General features: G+C 53.9%; 1 protein-coding gene across 2 annotated transcripts in view; it reads right to left on the reverse strand.

Annotated features, from left to right (window-relative positions):
- Positions 1-379: 379 nt before the first annotated feature.
- Positions 380-17,257, reverse strand: part of LOC144488130 (androgen-induced gene 1 protein-like) — a 28,050-nt gene continuing 11,172 nt past the window's right edge. Inside the window, exons 6-7 of one of the 2 annotated variants that reach the window (XM_078206154.1) lie at positions 14,909-15,174; positions 380-816 (exon numbers count right to left, since the gene is read on the reverse strand). In XM_078206154.1, coding sequence (XP_078062280.1) covers positions 691-816; positions 14,909-15,174 — 392 coding nt within the window. In that variant the 3' untranslated portion in view covers positions 380-690. The remainder of the gene's footprint in view (positions 817-14,908; positions 15,175-17,257) is intronic. The other variant, XM_078206155.1, reaches the window with a different exon arrangement.

A 17,257-nucleotide genomic window follows, 5' to 3' on the forward strand; every position in this document is an offset into this window, starting at 1 on the left:
AAGCCCCTGGGTCAGGGGTAAGGAGGTGGGTAAAACAGTAAATTACCTACCCTCCCTTTCACAGTAACTGGTCCTGAATGAGTTGGGTTATGAATGGAACTGGGTTTTGGATGGGTCTGAATGTAGAATAGCCTTTGCATTAAAACCAATTATTCTCCAGTTCTGGGCGGGACTTTGACATATTCTATCCTGTCCTTCACCCAATCATTAACTGCTCATTACAGGATTCTCAATTACTAGGTGTAAAAATTTGGTTCAAGGTATCCTGAGCACTGACCAGCAATCAGTGAAATCAGACTGGGAATCAGTGAGTTCAGACCAGGAATTACTGAAATCAGACTGGGAATCAGTGACATCAAGTGGGAATCACTGAGCTCTGACCGGTAATCACCGAAATCAGATTGGAAATCATCAAAATCAGATTGGAAACCACAGAACTCCAAATAGAATTCATTGAAATCAGACTGGAAATCACCGTGCCCTGTCAATGATCTGGTGTCACTTGATACATCTTACTGCTCTCATGCCCATTATCATCAAATGGCTAACATGGCATTAATGACACTGGCCAACTCTCGATCCACATCATTACTACAGAGAATTCATAAACAGAGTTCAATCATCTTAGAGATCAATCAGAGATATAGAGCAGAAAGAAGATATATTTCATTGTGATCAGAGCTACCGTTATTAACCGTCACACAAAATTGTCAGATTCAACAGCAAGATTCCAACAACAATTCTACACTCAAAATCTTCATTTAAATTTCCAATTCTTAGCCGATCACTTCCACTTCCTGATCGAGTCCACAGTGCCTGCAATGAACAGAACAAGTACAGTCAGAGCAAAAGATAGTAGGAGCAATGGTCAGTCTGCAATCTAATCCCAGATACCTGAGAATAATTATCACAGTTTGGAACCTAAAAAACGGCAAAGTTCCCATTACAAATTCAGAGTGAAACTCCATCCGGCTGCAACAAACAGTCCCAGGACAGGTACAGCACAGGGTTAGATACAGAGAAAAGCTCCCTCTATACTTTCTTCTTCAGACACTAACAGGGCAGTTACAGCACAGGGTTATATACGGAATAAAGCTCCCTCTACACTGTCCCCATCAAACACTTCCAGCACGAGGTTAGATACAGAGTAAAAAACCTCTACACTTTCCCCATTATAGCATTCCCAGTTAAGGTACAACAGGGGGTTATGTACAGAGTAAAGCTCCTTCTAATACTGTTGTGATGATACTGTGCCTTTAAGATATGTATTTTAGTCATGTTTCTGCTGCAGGCTCTGTTCTATGCACTCAGAGCCATTCTGTCTCTATACCACAGAACTGTAGTGTTACTGCACAACATAATTGATCTTAATTGCTACAATGTTTGCTTTAACCTGAATTAATGCAGGGATGTTACTTTGTTTTCCCCTGGGATATTGCAGAGTGGTGCTTGATTACCCTTCGAAGGGTCACCCTGACTCGAAACGTTGGCTCTATTCTTTCTCCACAGATGCTGTCAGGCCTGCTGAGATTTTCCAGCATTTTCAGTTTTTGTTCAAGTAAATTACGATAGTTTTCGCAACAGTGTAACTACCATGGTGATCTCTGGAACCATGGTTGCAACGGATTCTAAGACCAAGGAAGAAAATCAAATGTGTGTCTTTGCCAAAGAATGTGTAGAAAGTGATGGTAAAAAACCAGAGCAAACAAAGGAGTTCTACTGTCTGACAGAGGAACTAAGGCCAGTTAACAAGAAAGGAGACAGAGATAAAGTGACCTATCCAAATGCCCCTAGCCATTTACACGTGAAGTTGAGACAATGCACAAAGGCTCACTTTGATAGTTTGTGAGCAGTTCAATCTTCTGGGAGAAGATTATTTTGATTTCAGATGTTGGGACTTTTGGTGATCAAAGGAACTGGTTGGACTCAGCAAAGGAAAGTAAAAAGCAAACTCAAAGTGGTTTGTGCCAGTCTCTATCCAATGTACCCTCCTGATCCTGTCTAGAACTTGAAGACATCACTACAGCTAATCTATAATCATAACGAAGAAATGGAGCTCAGACTTGGAATCAACACAGGATTAAGGGCTGAAGAGTTTTGGAAAGAGTAAATAGCAGTGTGTCGAAAGAGGAAATATTCAATGGTGGATGAAAAAGACTGAAATGGACTATACTACTGTTAAGATTTTATAAACTGTGTATATATATATTTTATATAGAGAGAGAGAGAGAGCGAGAGAGAGAGAAAGAGAGAGCGAGAGAAAGAGAGTGAAAGAGAGGACTAACAGTGTGAAACTAGAGGTTTTGAAAAATGAAGCTTTGAATATTGATGGTTCATTTTTCTCTTAAGGGGTAAGGTATAATGGTACTGTGCCTTTAAGAAATGCATTTTAGTCATGTTTCCAGTGTAGGATCTGTTCTATGACTCAGCTGATATGTCTGTATACAGCAGCACTGTATTGTTACTGCAGCAGCATAATTGATCTTAATTGCTACAATGTTTGTACTAATCTGAACTAATGCAGCGTTCTGTTGTTTTGCGTTTTACCCTGGGATATTGGGGCTTGATTGACAGGTATTTTCATGACTAGGCTTTCACAGAGAACTCAAGGCAGTCTACTTTTTGGGATCTTAAGAGAGAGACGGGAAATAAATTTCTTTCTCTGAGATTCTGCTGAGAAGTTGCTGTCTGAGAATTCGAAGACAATTGTTTGACCGGATCTCTGTCCAGGTGTTAAAAGGCCAGAAATCTAGTTCCCACATAAGTATCATTGGTTTCTGTGCTAACTTGTCCTAAAGAAGGGATTCATGTCAATGGTGGATACTGCTAAATTGGAACAACAGAAACAGCTCACTGTTAAGAATTATACTTTGTCATGTTTTTAATGTATTTTAATTGGTAAAAGTTATGTTAATTATTTTTGTTATATGCTAACTGTGTTCTTAAATAAAGTTTGTTTTTATCAAAGCTTCCGAATGGGTCACTGGAATTATACCTGGAGTGAAACATCTTATACTTACCAATGCCAAGTTCAAATGCAAAAGTTAGGGCCTTGGCTAACAGCACAAAATGCCTTGGAGTTTCTGAGCTGGTCCTGAACACTGCCCCACCAACACTCCCCCATCAACACTCCCAGGACAGGTACAGCACAAGGTTAGATACAGAGTAAAGCTCCCTCTACACTGTCCCCATCAGACACTCCCAGGACAGGTACAGCACGGGGTTAGATACAGAGTAAAGCTCCCTCCACACTGTCCCCATCAGACACTCCCAGGACAGGTACAGCACAGGGTTAGATACAGAGTAAAGCTCCCTCTACATTGTCCCCATGAAACAGCTAATGAGATGCTTTAACCTGGTGTTGTGAGACTTCTTCCCATGAAATAAGTCCAGGACAGGTACAGCATGGGGTTAGATACAGAGTAAAGCTCCCTCTACACTGTCCCCATCAAACACTCCCAGGACAGGTACAGCACGGGGTTAGATACAGATTAAAGCTCCCTCTATAGTGTCACCATCAAACACTCTCAGAACAGGTACAGCACAGGGTTAGATACAGAGTAAAGCTCCCTCTACACTGTCCCCATCAGACTCTGTGTGGAGATGCCGGCGTTGGACTGGGGTAACCACAGTAAGAAGTCTCACAACACCTCATAAGAACAGGATATGGCGCTCGACTCATCGATCAACAGTTCCGACGCGCCACAGCGAAAAACCACACCGACCTCCTCAGAAGACAAACACGGGACACAGTGGACAGAGTACCCTTCGTCGTCCAGTACTTCCCTGGAGCGGAGAAGCTACGGCATCTCCTCCGGAGCCTTCAACATAGAAACCCTACAGTGCAGAAGGAGGCCATTCGGCCCATCGAGTCTGCACCGACCACAATCCCACCCAGGCCCTACCCCCACATATTTACCCACTCATCCCTCTAACCTACGCATCCCAGGACTCTATAAGGGGCAATTTTTAACCTGGCCAATCAACCTAACCTGCACATCTTTGGACTGTGGGAGGAAACCAGAGCACCCGGAGGAAACCCACGCAGACACGAGGAGAATGTGCAAACTCCACACAGACAGTGACCGGAGCCAGGAATCGAACCCGGGACCCTGGAGCTGTGAAGCAGCAGTGCTAGCCACTGTGCTACCATGCCGCCCCATGTCATTGATGAAGACGAACATCTCGCCAAAGCCATCCCCACACCCCCACTTCTTGACTTCAAACAACCACACAACCTCAAACAGACCATTGTCCACAGCAAACTACCCAGCCTTCAGGAGAACAGTGACCATGACACCACACAACCCTGCCACAGCAACCTCTGCAAGACATGCCGGATCATCGACACGGATGCCATCATCTCACGTGAAAACACCATCTACCAGGTACACGGTACCTACTGTTGCAACTCGGCCAACGTTGTCTACCTGATACGCTGCAGGAAAGGGTGCCCCGAGGCTTGGTACATTGGGAAAACCATGCAGCCGCTACGACAACGGATGAATGAACACCGCTCGACAATCACCAGGCAAGACTGTTCTCTTCCTGTGGGGGAGCACTTCAGCAGTCACGGGCATTCAGCCTTGGATCTTCAGGTAAGCGTTCTCCAAGGCGGCCTTCACGACACACGACAGCGCAGAGTCGCTGAGCAGAAACTGATAGCCAAGTTCCGCACACATGAGGACGGCCTAAACCGGGATGTTGGATTTATGTCACATTAGCAGTAACCCACACAGCTTTCTCCCTGATCTTGCAGAATCTCACTAGCTGTTCTGTCTGGAGACAATACACATCTCTTTAACCTGTGTTGAATGCTCCCTCCACCCACATTATCTGTACCTTTAAGACCTGGCTGGCTGTAGAGATTTGCATTCTAATTAGTATTCTGTAACTTGATTTCTGTGTCTGTGCACTGTTGGAGAACAGAGACCACTCCATCTGACGAAGGAGCAGTGCTCCGAAAGCTTATGGTATTTGCTACCAAATAAACCTGTTGGACTTTAACCTGGTGTTGTGAGACTTCTTACTGTGCCCATCAGACACTCCCAGGGCAGGTACAGCACGGGGTTAGGTGCAGACCTAGACGCCTATCCCCACCCCACCATTTCCCCAGCCACACATTCCTGTTCTCCAAAGCCTGCTGTTCTTGGCCTGTTACTCACACAACTTGCTTTCTGTCCATTCATACAAACTCTCCGGCTGGTGATTGGCTTCTTACAACAAGGGCTAATACTGATTCGAATGTTGTCCACATTGAGGCTCTGATAGACACCATGACTGACAATGGCTATAGCTAAGACTGATAACACTGCATTACATCGAGTGTCTCCCTGTAACTCAGTTAGATACTCAACACTCAAAATCCGATCTTATCTCAGGCGGACACCTCTCATCTGCACAGCTTCAGCAATATGCTGCTGAAGACCTGGGAATAGCTGCGTGTCTGGGGAGATGGGCCACCGTGCAGGAACCAAGGTGGCTGAAGACTTGGTGTCAGGAAATGATTGAACTGGTGCTGGGAGTGAGACAGAGAGACAGAAAATAAACTGGGTGAGGTCAGTCTAGGGACACACACACACAAACCGATCGAGGCATTTTCAAATCTCCAAACAGGGAAAGTGCAGGGTAATGGATAAATTAAGGAAAACATCTGCTAATTGAACACAAACCAGAGATGAGAATGAAAGCATCTTCACAGGAAGGTCACAAAATACAGAGAGAGGCAGAGAGGCACCCCCGACACAGAGAGGCACCCCCGACACAGAGAGGCACCCCCGACACAGAGAGGCACCCCCGACACAGAGAGGCACCCCCGACACAGAGAGGCACCCCCGACACAGAGAGGCACCCCCGACACAGAGAGGCACCCCCGACACAGAGAGGCACCCCCGACACAGAGAGGCACCCCCGACACAGAGAGGCACCCCCGACACAGAGAGGCACCCCCGACACAGAGAGGCACCCCCGACACAGAGAGGCACCCCCGACACAGAGAGGCACCCCCGACACAGAGAGGCACCCCCGACACAGAGAGGCACCCCCGACACAGAGAGGCACCCCCGACACAGAGAGGCACCCCCGACACAGAGAGGCACCCCCGACACAGAGAGGCACCCCCGACACAGAGAGGCACCCCCGACACAGAGAGGCACCCCCGACACAGAGAGGCACCCCCGACACAGAGAGGCACCCCCGACACAGAGAGGCACCCCCGACACAGAGAGGCACCCCCGACACAGAGAGGCACCCCCGACACAGAGAGGCACCCCCGACACAGAGAGGCACCCCCGACACAGAGAGGCACCCCCGACACAGAGAGGCACCCCCGACACAGAGAGGCACCCCCGACACAGAGAGGCACCCCCGACACAGAGAGGCACCCCCGACACAGAGAGGCACCCCCGACACAGAGAGGCACCCCCGACACAGAGAGGCACCCCCGACACAGAGAGGCACCCCCGACACAGAGAGGCACCCCCGACACAGAGAGGCACCCCCGACACAGAGAGGCACCCCCGACACAGAGAGGCACCCCCGACACAGAGAGGCACCCCCGACACAGAGAGGCACCCCCGACACAGAGAGGCACCCCCGACACAGAGAGCACCCACGACACAGAGAGGCACCCCCGACACAGAGAGCACCCACGACACAGAGAGCACCCACGACACAGAGAGCCCCCACGACACACTGAGCTCCCCCCCCCCCCACACACTGCGACACAGGGAGGACCCCCCCCACACTGCGACACAGGGAGCCCCCCCCCCCCCCCCCCACACGTACCGCGACACAGGGAGCAACCCCCTCCCCACACACACCCCGACACAGGGAGCCCCCAACACATGGGGCGGCATGGTAGCACAGTGGTTAGCACTGCTGCTTCACAGCTCTAGGGACCCGAGTTCGATTCCCGGCTTGGGTCACTGTCTGTGTGGAATTTGCACATTCTCCTCGTGTCTGCGTGGGTTTCCTCCGGGTGCTCCGATTTCCTCCCACAGTCCAAAGATGTGCGGGTTAGGTTGATTGGACATGCTAAAATTGCCCCTTCGTGTCCTGAGATGCGTCGATAAGAGGGATTAGTGGGTAAAATATGTAGGGATAAGAGGGTAGGGTCTGGGTGGGATTGTGGTCGGTGCAGACTCGATGGGCCGAATGGCCTCTTTCTGCACTGTGGGGTTCTATGATTCTTTGACACACCGCGACACAGGGAGCCCCCACACACACCGCGACACGGGGAGCCCCCACACACACACACCGCGACACGGGGAGCCCCCACACACACCGCGACACAGGGAGCCCCCACACACACCGCGACACAGGGAGCCCCCACACACACACACACCGCGACACGGGGAGCCCCCACACACACACCGCGACACAGGGAGCCCCCACACACACCGCGACACAGGGAGCCCCCACACACACACACACCGCGACACGGGGGGCCCCCACACACACACCGCGACACGGGGAGCCCCCACACACACACACACCGCGACACGGGGAGCCCCCACACACACACCGCGACACGGGGAGCCCCCACACACACACACCGCGACACGGGGAGCCCCCACACACACACACACCGCGACACGGGGGGCCCCCACACACACCGCGACACAGGGAGCCCCCACACACACACACACCGCGACACGGGGAGCCCCCACACACACACCGCGACACGGGGAGCCCCCACACACACACACCGCGACACGGGGAGCCCCCACACACACACACCGCGACACAGGGAGCCCCCACACACACACACACCGCGACACAGGGAGCCCCCACACACACACACACCGCGACACGGGGAGCCCCCACACACACACACACCGCGACACGGGGGGCCCCCACACACACCGCGACACGGGGAGCCCCCACACACACACACCGCGACACAGGGAGCCCCCACACACACACACACCGCGACACGGGGAGCCCCCACACACACACACACCGCGACACGGGGGGCCCCCACACACACCGCGACACGGGGAGCCCCCACACACACACACCGCGACACAGGGAGCCCCCACACACACACACACCGCGACACAGGGAGCCCCCACACACACACACCGCGACACAGGGAGCCCCCACACACACACACACCGCGACACAGGGAGCCCCCACACACACACACACCGCGACACGGGGAGCCCCCACACACACACCGCGACACGGGGAGCCCCCACACACACACACCGCGACACGGGGAGCCCCCACACACACACACCGCGACACGGGGAGCCCCCACACACACACACCGCGACACGGGGAGCCCCCACACACACACACCGCGACACGGGGAGCCCCCACACACACACACACCGCGACACGGGGGGCCCCACACACACACCGCGACACGGGGAGCCCCCCACACACACACACCGCGACACGGGGAGCCCCCACACACACACACACCGCGACACGGGGAGCCCCCACACACACACCGCGACACGGGGGGCCCCCACACACAACCGCGACACAGGGAGCCCCCACACACACACACACCGCGACACGGGGAGCCCCCACACACACACACCGCGACACGGGGAGCCCCCACACACACACACCGCGACACAGGGAGCCCCCACACACACACACACCGCGACACAGGAGCCCCCACACACACACACACCGCGACACGGGGAGCCCCCACACACACACACACCGCGACACGGGGGGCCCCACACACACCGCGACACGGGGAGCCCCCACACACACACACCGCGACACAGGGAGCCCCCACACACACACACACCGCGACACAGGGAGCCCCCACACACACACACACCGCGACACGGGGAGCCCCCACACACACACCGCGACACGGGGAGCCCCCACACACACACACCGCGACACGGGGAGCCCCCACACACACACACCGCGACACGGGGAGCCCCCACACACACACACCGCGACACAGGGAGCCCCCACACACACACACACCGCGACACAGGGAGCCCCCACACACACACACACCGCGACACGGGGAGCCCCCACACACACACCGCGACACGGGGAGCCCCCACACACACACACCGCGACACGGGGAGCCCCCACACACACACACCGCGACACGGGGAGCCCCCACACACACACACCGCGACACGGGGAGCCCCCACACACACACACACCGCGACACGGGGGGCCCCCACACACACACCGCGACACGGGGAGCCCCCACACACACACACACCGCGACACGGGGAGCCCCCACACACACACCGCGACACGGGGAGCCCCCACACACACCGCGACACAGGGAGCCCCCACACACACACACACCGCGACACGGGGAGCCCCCACACACACACACACCGCGACACGGGGAGCCCCCACACACACACCGCGACACGGGGAGCCCCCACACACACACCGCGACACGGGGGGCCCCCACACACACACACCGCGACACAGGGAGCCCCCACACACACACACACCGCGACACAGGGAGCCCCCACACACACACACACCGCGACACGGGGAGCCCCCACACACACACACCGCGACACGGGGAGCCCCCACACACACACCGCGACACGGGGGGCCCCCACACACACCGCGACACAGGGAGCCCCCACACACACACACACCGCGACACGGGGAGCCCCCACACACACACACACCGCGACACGGGGAGCCCCCACACACACACACCGCGACACAGGGAGCCCCCACACACACACACACCGCGACACAGGGAGCCCCCACACACACACACACCGCGACACAGGGAGCCCCCACACACACACACACCGCGACACGGGGAGCCCCCACACACACACACACCGCGACACGGGGGGCCCCCACACACACCGCGACACGGGGAGCCCCCACACACACACACCGCGACACAGGGAGCCCCCACACACACACACACCGCGACACAGGGAGCCCCCACACACACACACACCGCGACACGGGGAGCCCCCACACACACACCGCGACACGGGGAGCCCCCACACACACACACCGCGACACGGGGAGCCCCCACACACACACACACCGCGACACGGGGAGCCCCCACACACACACACCGCGACACGGGGAGCCCCCACACACACACACCGCGACACGGGGAGCCCCCACACACACACACCGCGACACGGGGGCCCCCACACACACACACCGCGACACGGGGAGCCCCCACACACACACACCGCGACACGGGGACCCCCCACACACACACACCGCGACACGGGGAGCCCCCACACACACACACCGCGACACGGGGACCCCCACACACACACACACCGCGACACAGGGAGCCCCCACACACACACCGCGACACGGGGACCCCCCACACACACACAACGCGACACGGGGAGCCCCCACACACACACACACCGCGACACGGGGAGCCCCCACACACACACACACCGCGACACGGGGAGCCCCCACACACACACACACCGCGACACGGGGAGCCCCCACACACACACACACCGCGACACGGGGAGCCCCCACACACACACACACCGCGACACGGGGAGCCCCCACACACACACCGCGACACGGGGAGCCCCCACACACACACACCGCGACACGGGGGCCCCCACACACACACACCGCGACACGGGGACCCCCCACACACACACAACGCGACACGGGGAGCCCCCACACACACACACACCGCGACACGGGGAGCCCCCACACACACACACACCGCGACACGGGGGGCCCCCACACACACACACCGCGACACGGGGAGCCCCCACACACACACACACCGCGACACGGGGGGCCCCCACACACACACACCGCGACACGGGGAGCCCCCACACACACACACCGCGACACGGGGAGCCCCCACACACACACACACCGCGACACGGGGGGCCCCCACACACACACCGCGACACGGGGGGCCCCCACACACACACCGCGACACGGGGGGCCCCCACACACACACCGCGACACGGGGGGCCCCCACACACACACCGCGACACGGGGGGCCCCCACACACACACCGCGACACGGGGGGCCCCCACACACACACCGCGACACGGGGAGCCCCCACACACACACCGCGACACGGGGAGCCCCCACACACACACACCGCGACACGGGGAGCCCCCACACACACACACCGCGACACGGGGTGCCCCCACACACACACACCGCGACACAGGGAGCCCCAGCCACCCCCACACATACAGGCTCAGATCTCCTAGTCAGCAGTGATGCTGGGTCAAGCACTGCAAAGATCTCTGGATTGGGACTTTTCAGGCTGAATCTTCCAATGCTGGAATCATCAGTGATCCTTCAGAGCAGCACATGCCCAGGGAGGAACAGCACAGGGATAGAACAGAGACTCCGGCACTTGGTCACTACATCAGTTGCTGTATGTAGGTGTTTACAGATGTCAAAGGAAGGCAGTGAATAAGTGAGTGAGTAGTCAAGTCAAGGGGGAAGAGGGCGAGGGAGAAGTCAGGTCAAGTCGGGGGGGGGAGGGGGGTGGGGGGAGAAGAGTCAGGTCATGTTGACGGGGGGGTTAAAGAGTCAGGTTGAGTTTGGGGGGGGAGGGGAGTCAGGTCGGGAGGGAGAGGTCAGGCCAAAGTGTGAGCAATTTGTGCAGGGGGATGGGGGTTTTGCGTGGGGGATGGGGGTTTTGCGTGGGGGATGGGGGTTTTGGTGGGGTGGGAGATGGCGGGTTAATCTTTGGTGTAACTTGGTGATTAAACAGTCACAATTCTTGGATAAGTATCAGGGAAACAGTGTGTATATAGGCCAACCTCTGACACACATCTTTGTCAGAGACATTCATGGAGGGTTCTGTCAGCACACAGCAGCTCCTTGGAAGATTCAACTTCCTGGAAAATTAGTGTTTGTGCAAAAGTCAGGAATTCTGATGGATCCTGAAGGATGTTCTCCCCATTCACCACCATTGAGCATTCTGTAACACAGGGATCTGCACCTCAGCCACAGTGACAGAAATCCCCACCAGAACAGATCCAGAATGGACTCAGTGACAGGAAACAAAGGGTAAAGTCAATGGGTGTTTATGTGAATGGAAACGTTTCAAGAAGCATTCCACAGGGTTCAGTGTTGAGGTCATAGAGTTATCATAGAATCCTACAGTGCAGGAGGTGGCCATTCGGCCCATCAAGTCTGCACTGACCACAATCCCACCCAGGCCCTATCCCCATAATCCCATGCATTTACTCTCACGTGCCCCCCTGACCCTAAGGGGCAAATCAGCATGGCCAATCCACCTAACCCACACATTTTTGGAATATAGGAGGAAACCGGAGCACCCAGGGGAAATCCATGCGGACATGGGGAGAATGTGCAAACTCCACACAGCTCGTTAGGCCAAAGCTGTACAGTTCTGGTCACCATATTACAGGAAGGACATAATTGCTCTCGAGAGAATGCAGAGATTTGCAAAAATGTTGCCAGGACTGGAAAATTGCAGCTATATGGAGAGATTGAATAGGCTAGTGTTGTTTTCCTTAGAACAGTGGAGGGTAAGGGGTGATGTGTACATCACATTGTGAGGGGCCTAGACAAGGTAGACAGGAAAATCCTATTTTCCCTTGGCTGAGGGGTATAGATTTAAGGTGACTGGTAGAAGGATTAGAGGGTGTATGAGGGAAACTGTTAGAGGGTGGTGGAAATCTGGAATTCACTGCCTCAGTTGGTGGTTGAGGCTGAAACACTCAACTCATTTCAAAGGTACCTGGATCTGTATCTAAAGTGCTGGAACCTGCAAGGCTACAGTCTTGGTGCACAAAAATGGAATTAAAATGAGCGGCTAGTTTTTTTTTCTGGTCAGCGTAGACATGATGGGCTGAATGGCCTTTTTCTGCACTGTAACATGGTTAAGTCAGCCAGTTCATTAAATGCTAAAATAAGGTTGCACATGATTTGTATTATGATAATTTTATTTGGATGCTTTACAGGAGTTTTTAAAAAGTAGAAATCATAGAATCATAGAATCATAGAAACCCTACAGTGCAGAAGGAGGCCATTCGGCCCATCGAGTCTACACCGACCACAATCCCACCCAGGCCCTACCCCCACATATTTACCCGCTAATCCCACTAACCTACACATCTCAGAACTCTAAGGGGCAATTTTTAACCTGGCCAATCAACCTAACCCGCACATCTTTGGACTGTGGGAGGAAACCGGAGCACCCGGAGGAAACCCACGCAGACACGAGGAGAATGTGCAAACTCCACACAGACAGTGACCCGAGCCGGGAATCGAACCCGGGACCCTGGAGCTGTGAAGCAGCAGTGCTAACCACTGTGCTACCGTGCCGCCCTGACCTGGTGTCTGACCTGACAATTAGCAACTCCTTTTGCACAAACTGGGACCAAGAATACGGCTTTGGTATCTCCAGGTACATGTACTACTCTCAGCGTCCGCCCTGAATACTGCCCGATCTCCACTCCACATCACCCATTCCGGTTCGGCCACATCAAATACTGATCAAACACTAGGGTGAATATGACACACCCTGGAAAAACCCAGATTCTCTGGAACTTCAGCCCAATTTTCCAAAAGGAGATTCCTGCTGGGAGATGGGGGAGAGACAATGGGTGCACAGACCTTCAGGCAGTGCGCAATGCATTGAGGCGAACATCCGACACAGAGAGTGACAGTCGCTTCTGTCTCAGGACTTGAAGGGGAAACCAATTTTCTTTCAAAAAGTGAGTTGAATGGGGGTTGGTGGGAGATTTCCTCTTTCAGCAGAGCAATGTTGAGGCAACTACTCTCACCTCTATATGGCAGGGAAATGACCATCCTCTGAGCATGCCCATAACCCTCTGCCCTCTGATTGAGGCACTGGCTCCCATTCTGCTGATGGGATCTTAGACACTTTTTTATTCATTTGTGGAACATGGACCTCGCTGGCTGGCCAGCATTTATGGTCCATCCCTAGTTGCCCTTGAAACTGAGTGGCTGGCTGGGCCATTTCAGAGGGCAGTTGAAAGTCAACCCCTCTGGAGTCACACGTAGGCCAGACCAGGTAAGGATGACAGATTTCCTTCCCTAAAGGACATTAGTGAACCAGATGGGTTTTTCTGACAATTGACAATAGTTTCATGCTCATCAGTAGATTCTTAATTCCATTTTTTTTATTTTATTGAATTCAAATTCCACCATCTGTTGTGGCAGGAATCAAACCCGGGTCCCCGGGACATTAGCTGAGTTTCTGGATTAATAGTCTAGCGATAATACCACGAGATCATCACTCTGTATCACACCATCAGGACGACTGAATCACTAACTCTGGCCAGTACCCCACAGCTCGAACACACCCCCACCCCCCAGCAAACAGCCATTTCTCCCCATCTCCCATATCCTTGTAACTAATAAAGAAATTTTAAAAAATACGTGTACTTTTAATGTCCCTATGCTATTCTGGCTCAGCTGCTCGTAACCACACTCAGGATGTATATTCCAGGCTTCATCCAACTGACTGGGAATAGCTGAACTTCCCACCCCCCCCACTCCCAAAGTATCCAGCAGTGGCTGAGGCCAATTTATATCTCCCTAGTCAGAGCATTCGAGAGGTAAACTAATTCATCACCGAATCAATGCTGGGGAAAGGAGGTTCTGCCTGTCTCAGTTCCGCACTTGGTGCTACATGCACTCCTGAACTCACTGAGGCGATACCTTTCATTGTCCTTCTGAGACTGGGCAGCTGGCTTTTTAAGGGGAGGCGAGTGTGTTTTGGATTGCTGATCTTTTCAGCATCAGTGTCCACCTCTGGCTCCTCAAGGGACACACCAGCCGGCTTGCTTTGTACAAGGGTGGTCGGGTCAGCTCTGAGACTAACACTGGTAGGAGACAGAGAGCGAACCACAGGCTCGGCTGGCTGGACCTGGCCTTGGGCAAGGACACTCAGACACTGAGCGATATTTCCCATCAGGTCGATGACCTGGTCCAACTTTCTTGCCAGATGTTCGAAACCCTCCTTTTGAAGATCTAGAAGCTTCTGTTGGAAAGGGTCTGGGAGCGGGGGAAGCTTCCTGGGGGACAGGGAGACATTTGGTGTAATGTGTGGAGACGGAGGGTCAGAGCAGACAGGAATGTAAGGATCACTGAGTTTCTGACTGCCAGCCTTGTTGGCCAGCTTTGGCCTGCTCTCCTGTACTTGCTCTTGATTGATGCAGAATGATTCATTTCCATGCTGATCCAGGAGCCCTGTGGGAATAAAATTCAACCTTATTAATAAACATCTGCAGCAGCCCACACAGAGTGCAATGAAACTGAAATACCATCATGCACTGTTACAAAGTGATGCCACACCCGAGTGAGTAAGGGGTTGATCAAGAAATAAATTAACGTTTCTTTTATTTGCTTTTGACCCACAGACCCCCGCCCTCCCACAGCCCCGGACCCTCAGCCCCCCGGACCCTCAGCCTACCCCACCCCACTCTCCCACAGTCCCGGGCCCTCAGCCCCTTCCCCCTCTCTCTCAGCCCCTTCCCCCAGTCCCTTCCTGTTCTCTCACAGCCCAGACCCTGCTGAGGGAGCGAGGTGAGGGAGGAACTCCTTGTAGGAGTACCTCGTGTAGGAAATGGTTCTTGCTCTGGTAGCTGCTAAGTATCTGACCCTGAGAAAGAAGAGCAGAGTAGGCCATTCGGCCTATCAAGTCTGCTCCCCCATTCAATGAGATCAAGGCTGATCTGATAACCCTCAACTCCACTTTCCCACCTTATCCCCATAACGCTCGATTCCCTTACTGATGAAAAATCTGTCTATCTCAGCCTTGAACATACTTAATGACTCAGCCTCGACAGTTCTCTGCTGTAAAGAATTCCTCAGATTCACTACCCTCAGAAGAAATTCCTCCTCATCTATGTCTTAAATGGACGGCCCCTTACTCTGAGATATGCCCACTGGTCTGAGACTATCCTGCAAGGAGAAATAACTGCTCAGAATCAACCCTGTCAACACCCCCCCCCCCCCCCCCCCCCGGGAATCCAATACGTGTCAATAACGTTGTATCCGGAGAGTAGTTAAGGTCTATTTCATTGCCAAGGATTTTGTTGCAAGATTAATAGAATACATAAAATAAGTAATTGGAAAAAAATAGTTAATAAAAGTACATTAAGGATCACAGGACAGGTGATGTGTTACATTTGCAGCATGGGAGCTCCTGGATAACATTGTGATCCAGGGCAAACATGTCTGCAGTAAGTGTTCGCGCAACACTTGAGGAATTTCAGCTCACAGTCATGGAGCTGGAGGCTGAGCTACAGACACTGTGACTGAGGGAGGGAGTTACCTGGACACTTTGATTCAGGAGGAAGTCACAGCCCTTAGGATAGAATCTTCCGGTTTGGAAAGTGGTCAAAAATGGGAGGGTGCGACTGCAACTGAGGCAGATAAGGGGATCCAAAGGGCAGGAGTGCAATCAGTCTCTGCAATCATCCAACAGGTTTGTGGTTCTTTCAGCTGGTTTGGATGAGAGTGGATGAGCAAACTGACCATGGCAATGTGGTGTCTCCAGGTACATGTACTACTCTCAGCGTCCTCCCTGAATACTGCCCGATCTCCACTCCACATCACCCATTCCGGTTCGCCACATCAAACACTAGGGTGAATATGACACACCCTGGAAAAACCCGGATTCTCTGGAACTTCAGCCCAATTATCCAAAAGGAGATTCCTGCTGGGGGATGGGGGGAAGCGACAATGGGTGCACAGACCTCCAGGCAATGCATTGGGGGGGGGGGGGGGGGGACATCCGACACAGAGAGCGACAGTAGCTTCTGTCTCAGGACTTGAAGGGGGAACCAATTTACTTTGAAAAGTGAGCTCAATGGTGGGTTGGAGGGAGATTTCCTCTTTCAGCAGAGCAATGTTGAGACATCTCCTCTCACCTCTATATGGCAGGAAAATGACCCTCCTCTGAGCATGCCCATAACCCTCTGCCCTCTGATTGAGGCACTGGCTCCCATTCTGCTGATGGGATCTTAGACACTTTTTTTATTCATTCGTGGAACATGGACCTCGCTGGCTGGCCAGCATTTATGGTCCATCCCTAGTTGCCCTTGAAACTGAGTGGCTGGCTAGGCCATTTCAGAGGGCAGTTGAAAGCCAACCCCTCTGGAGTCACACGTAGGCCAGACCAGGTAAGGATGACAGATTTCCTTCCCTAAAGGACATTAGTGAACCAGATGGGTTTTTCCGACAATTGACAATAGTTTCATGCTCATCAGTAGATTCTTAATTCAAATTCCACCATCTGCCATGGCAGGATTCGAACCCGGGTCCCCGG

The sequence above is a fragment of the Mustelus asterias genome, unplaced genomic scaffold (genome assembly GCF_964213995.1).
Source record: "Mustelus asterias unplaced genomic scaffold, sMusAst1.hap1.1 HAP1_SCAFFOLD_1318, whole genome shotgun sequence".
NCBI lineage: Eukaryota > Metazoa > Chordata > Chondrichthyes > Carcharhiniformes > Triakidae > Mustelus > Mustelus asterias.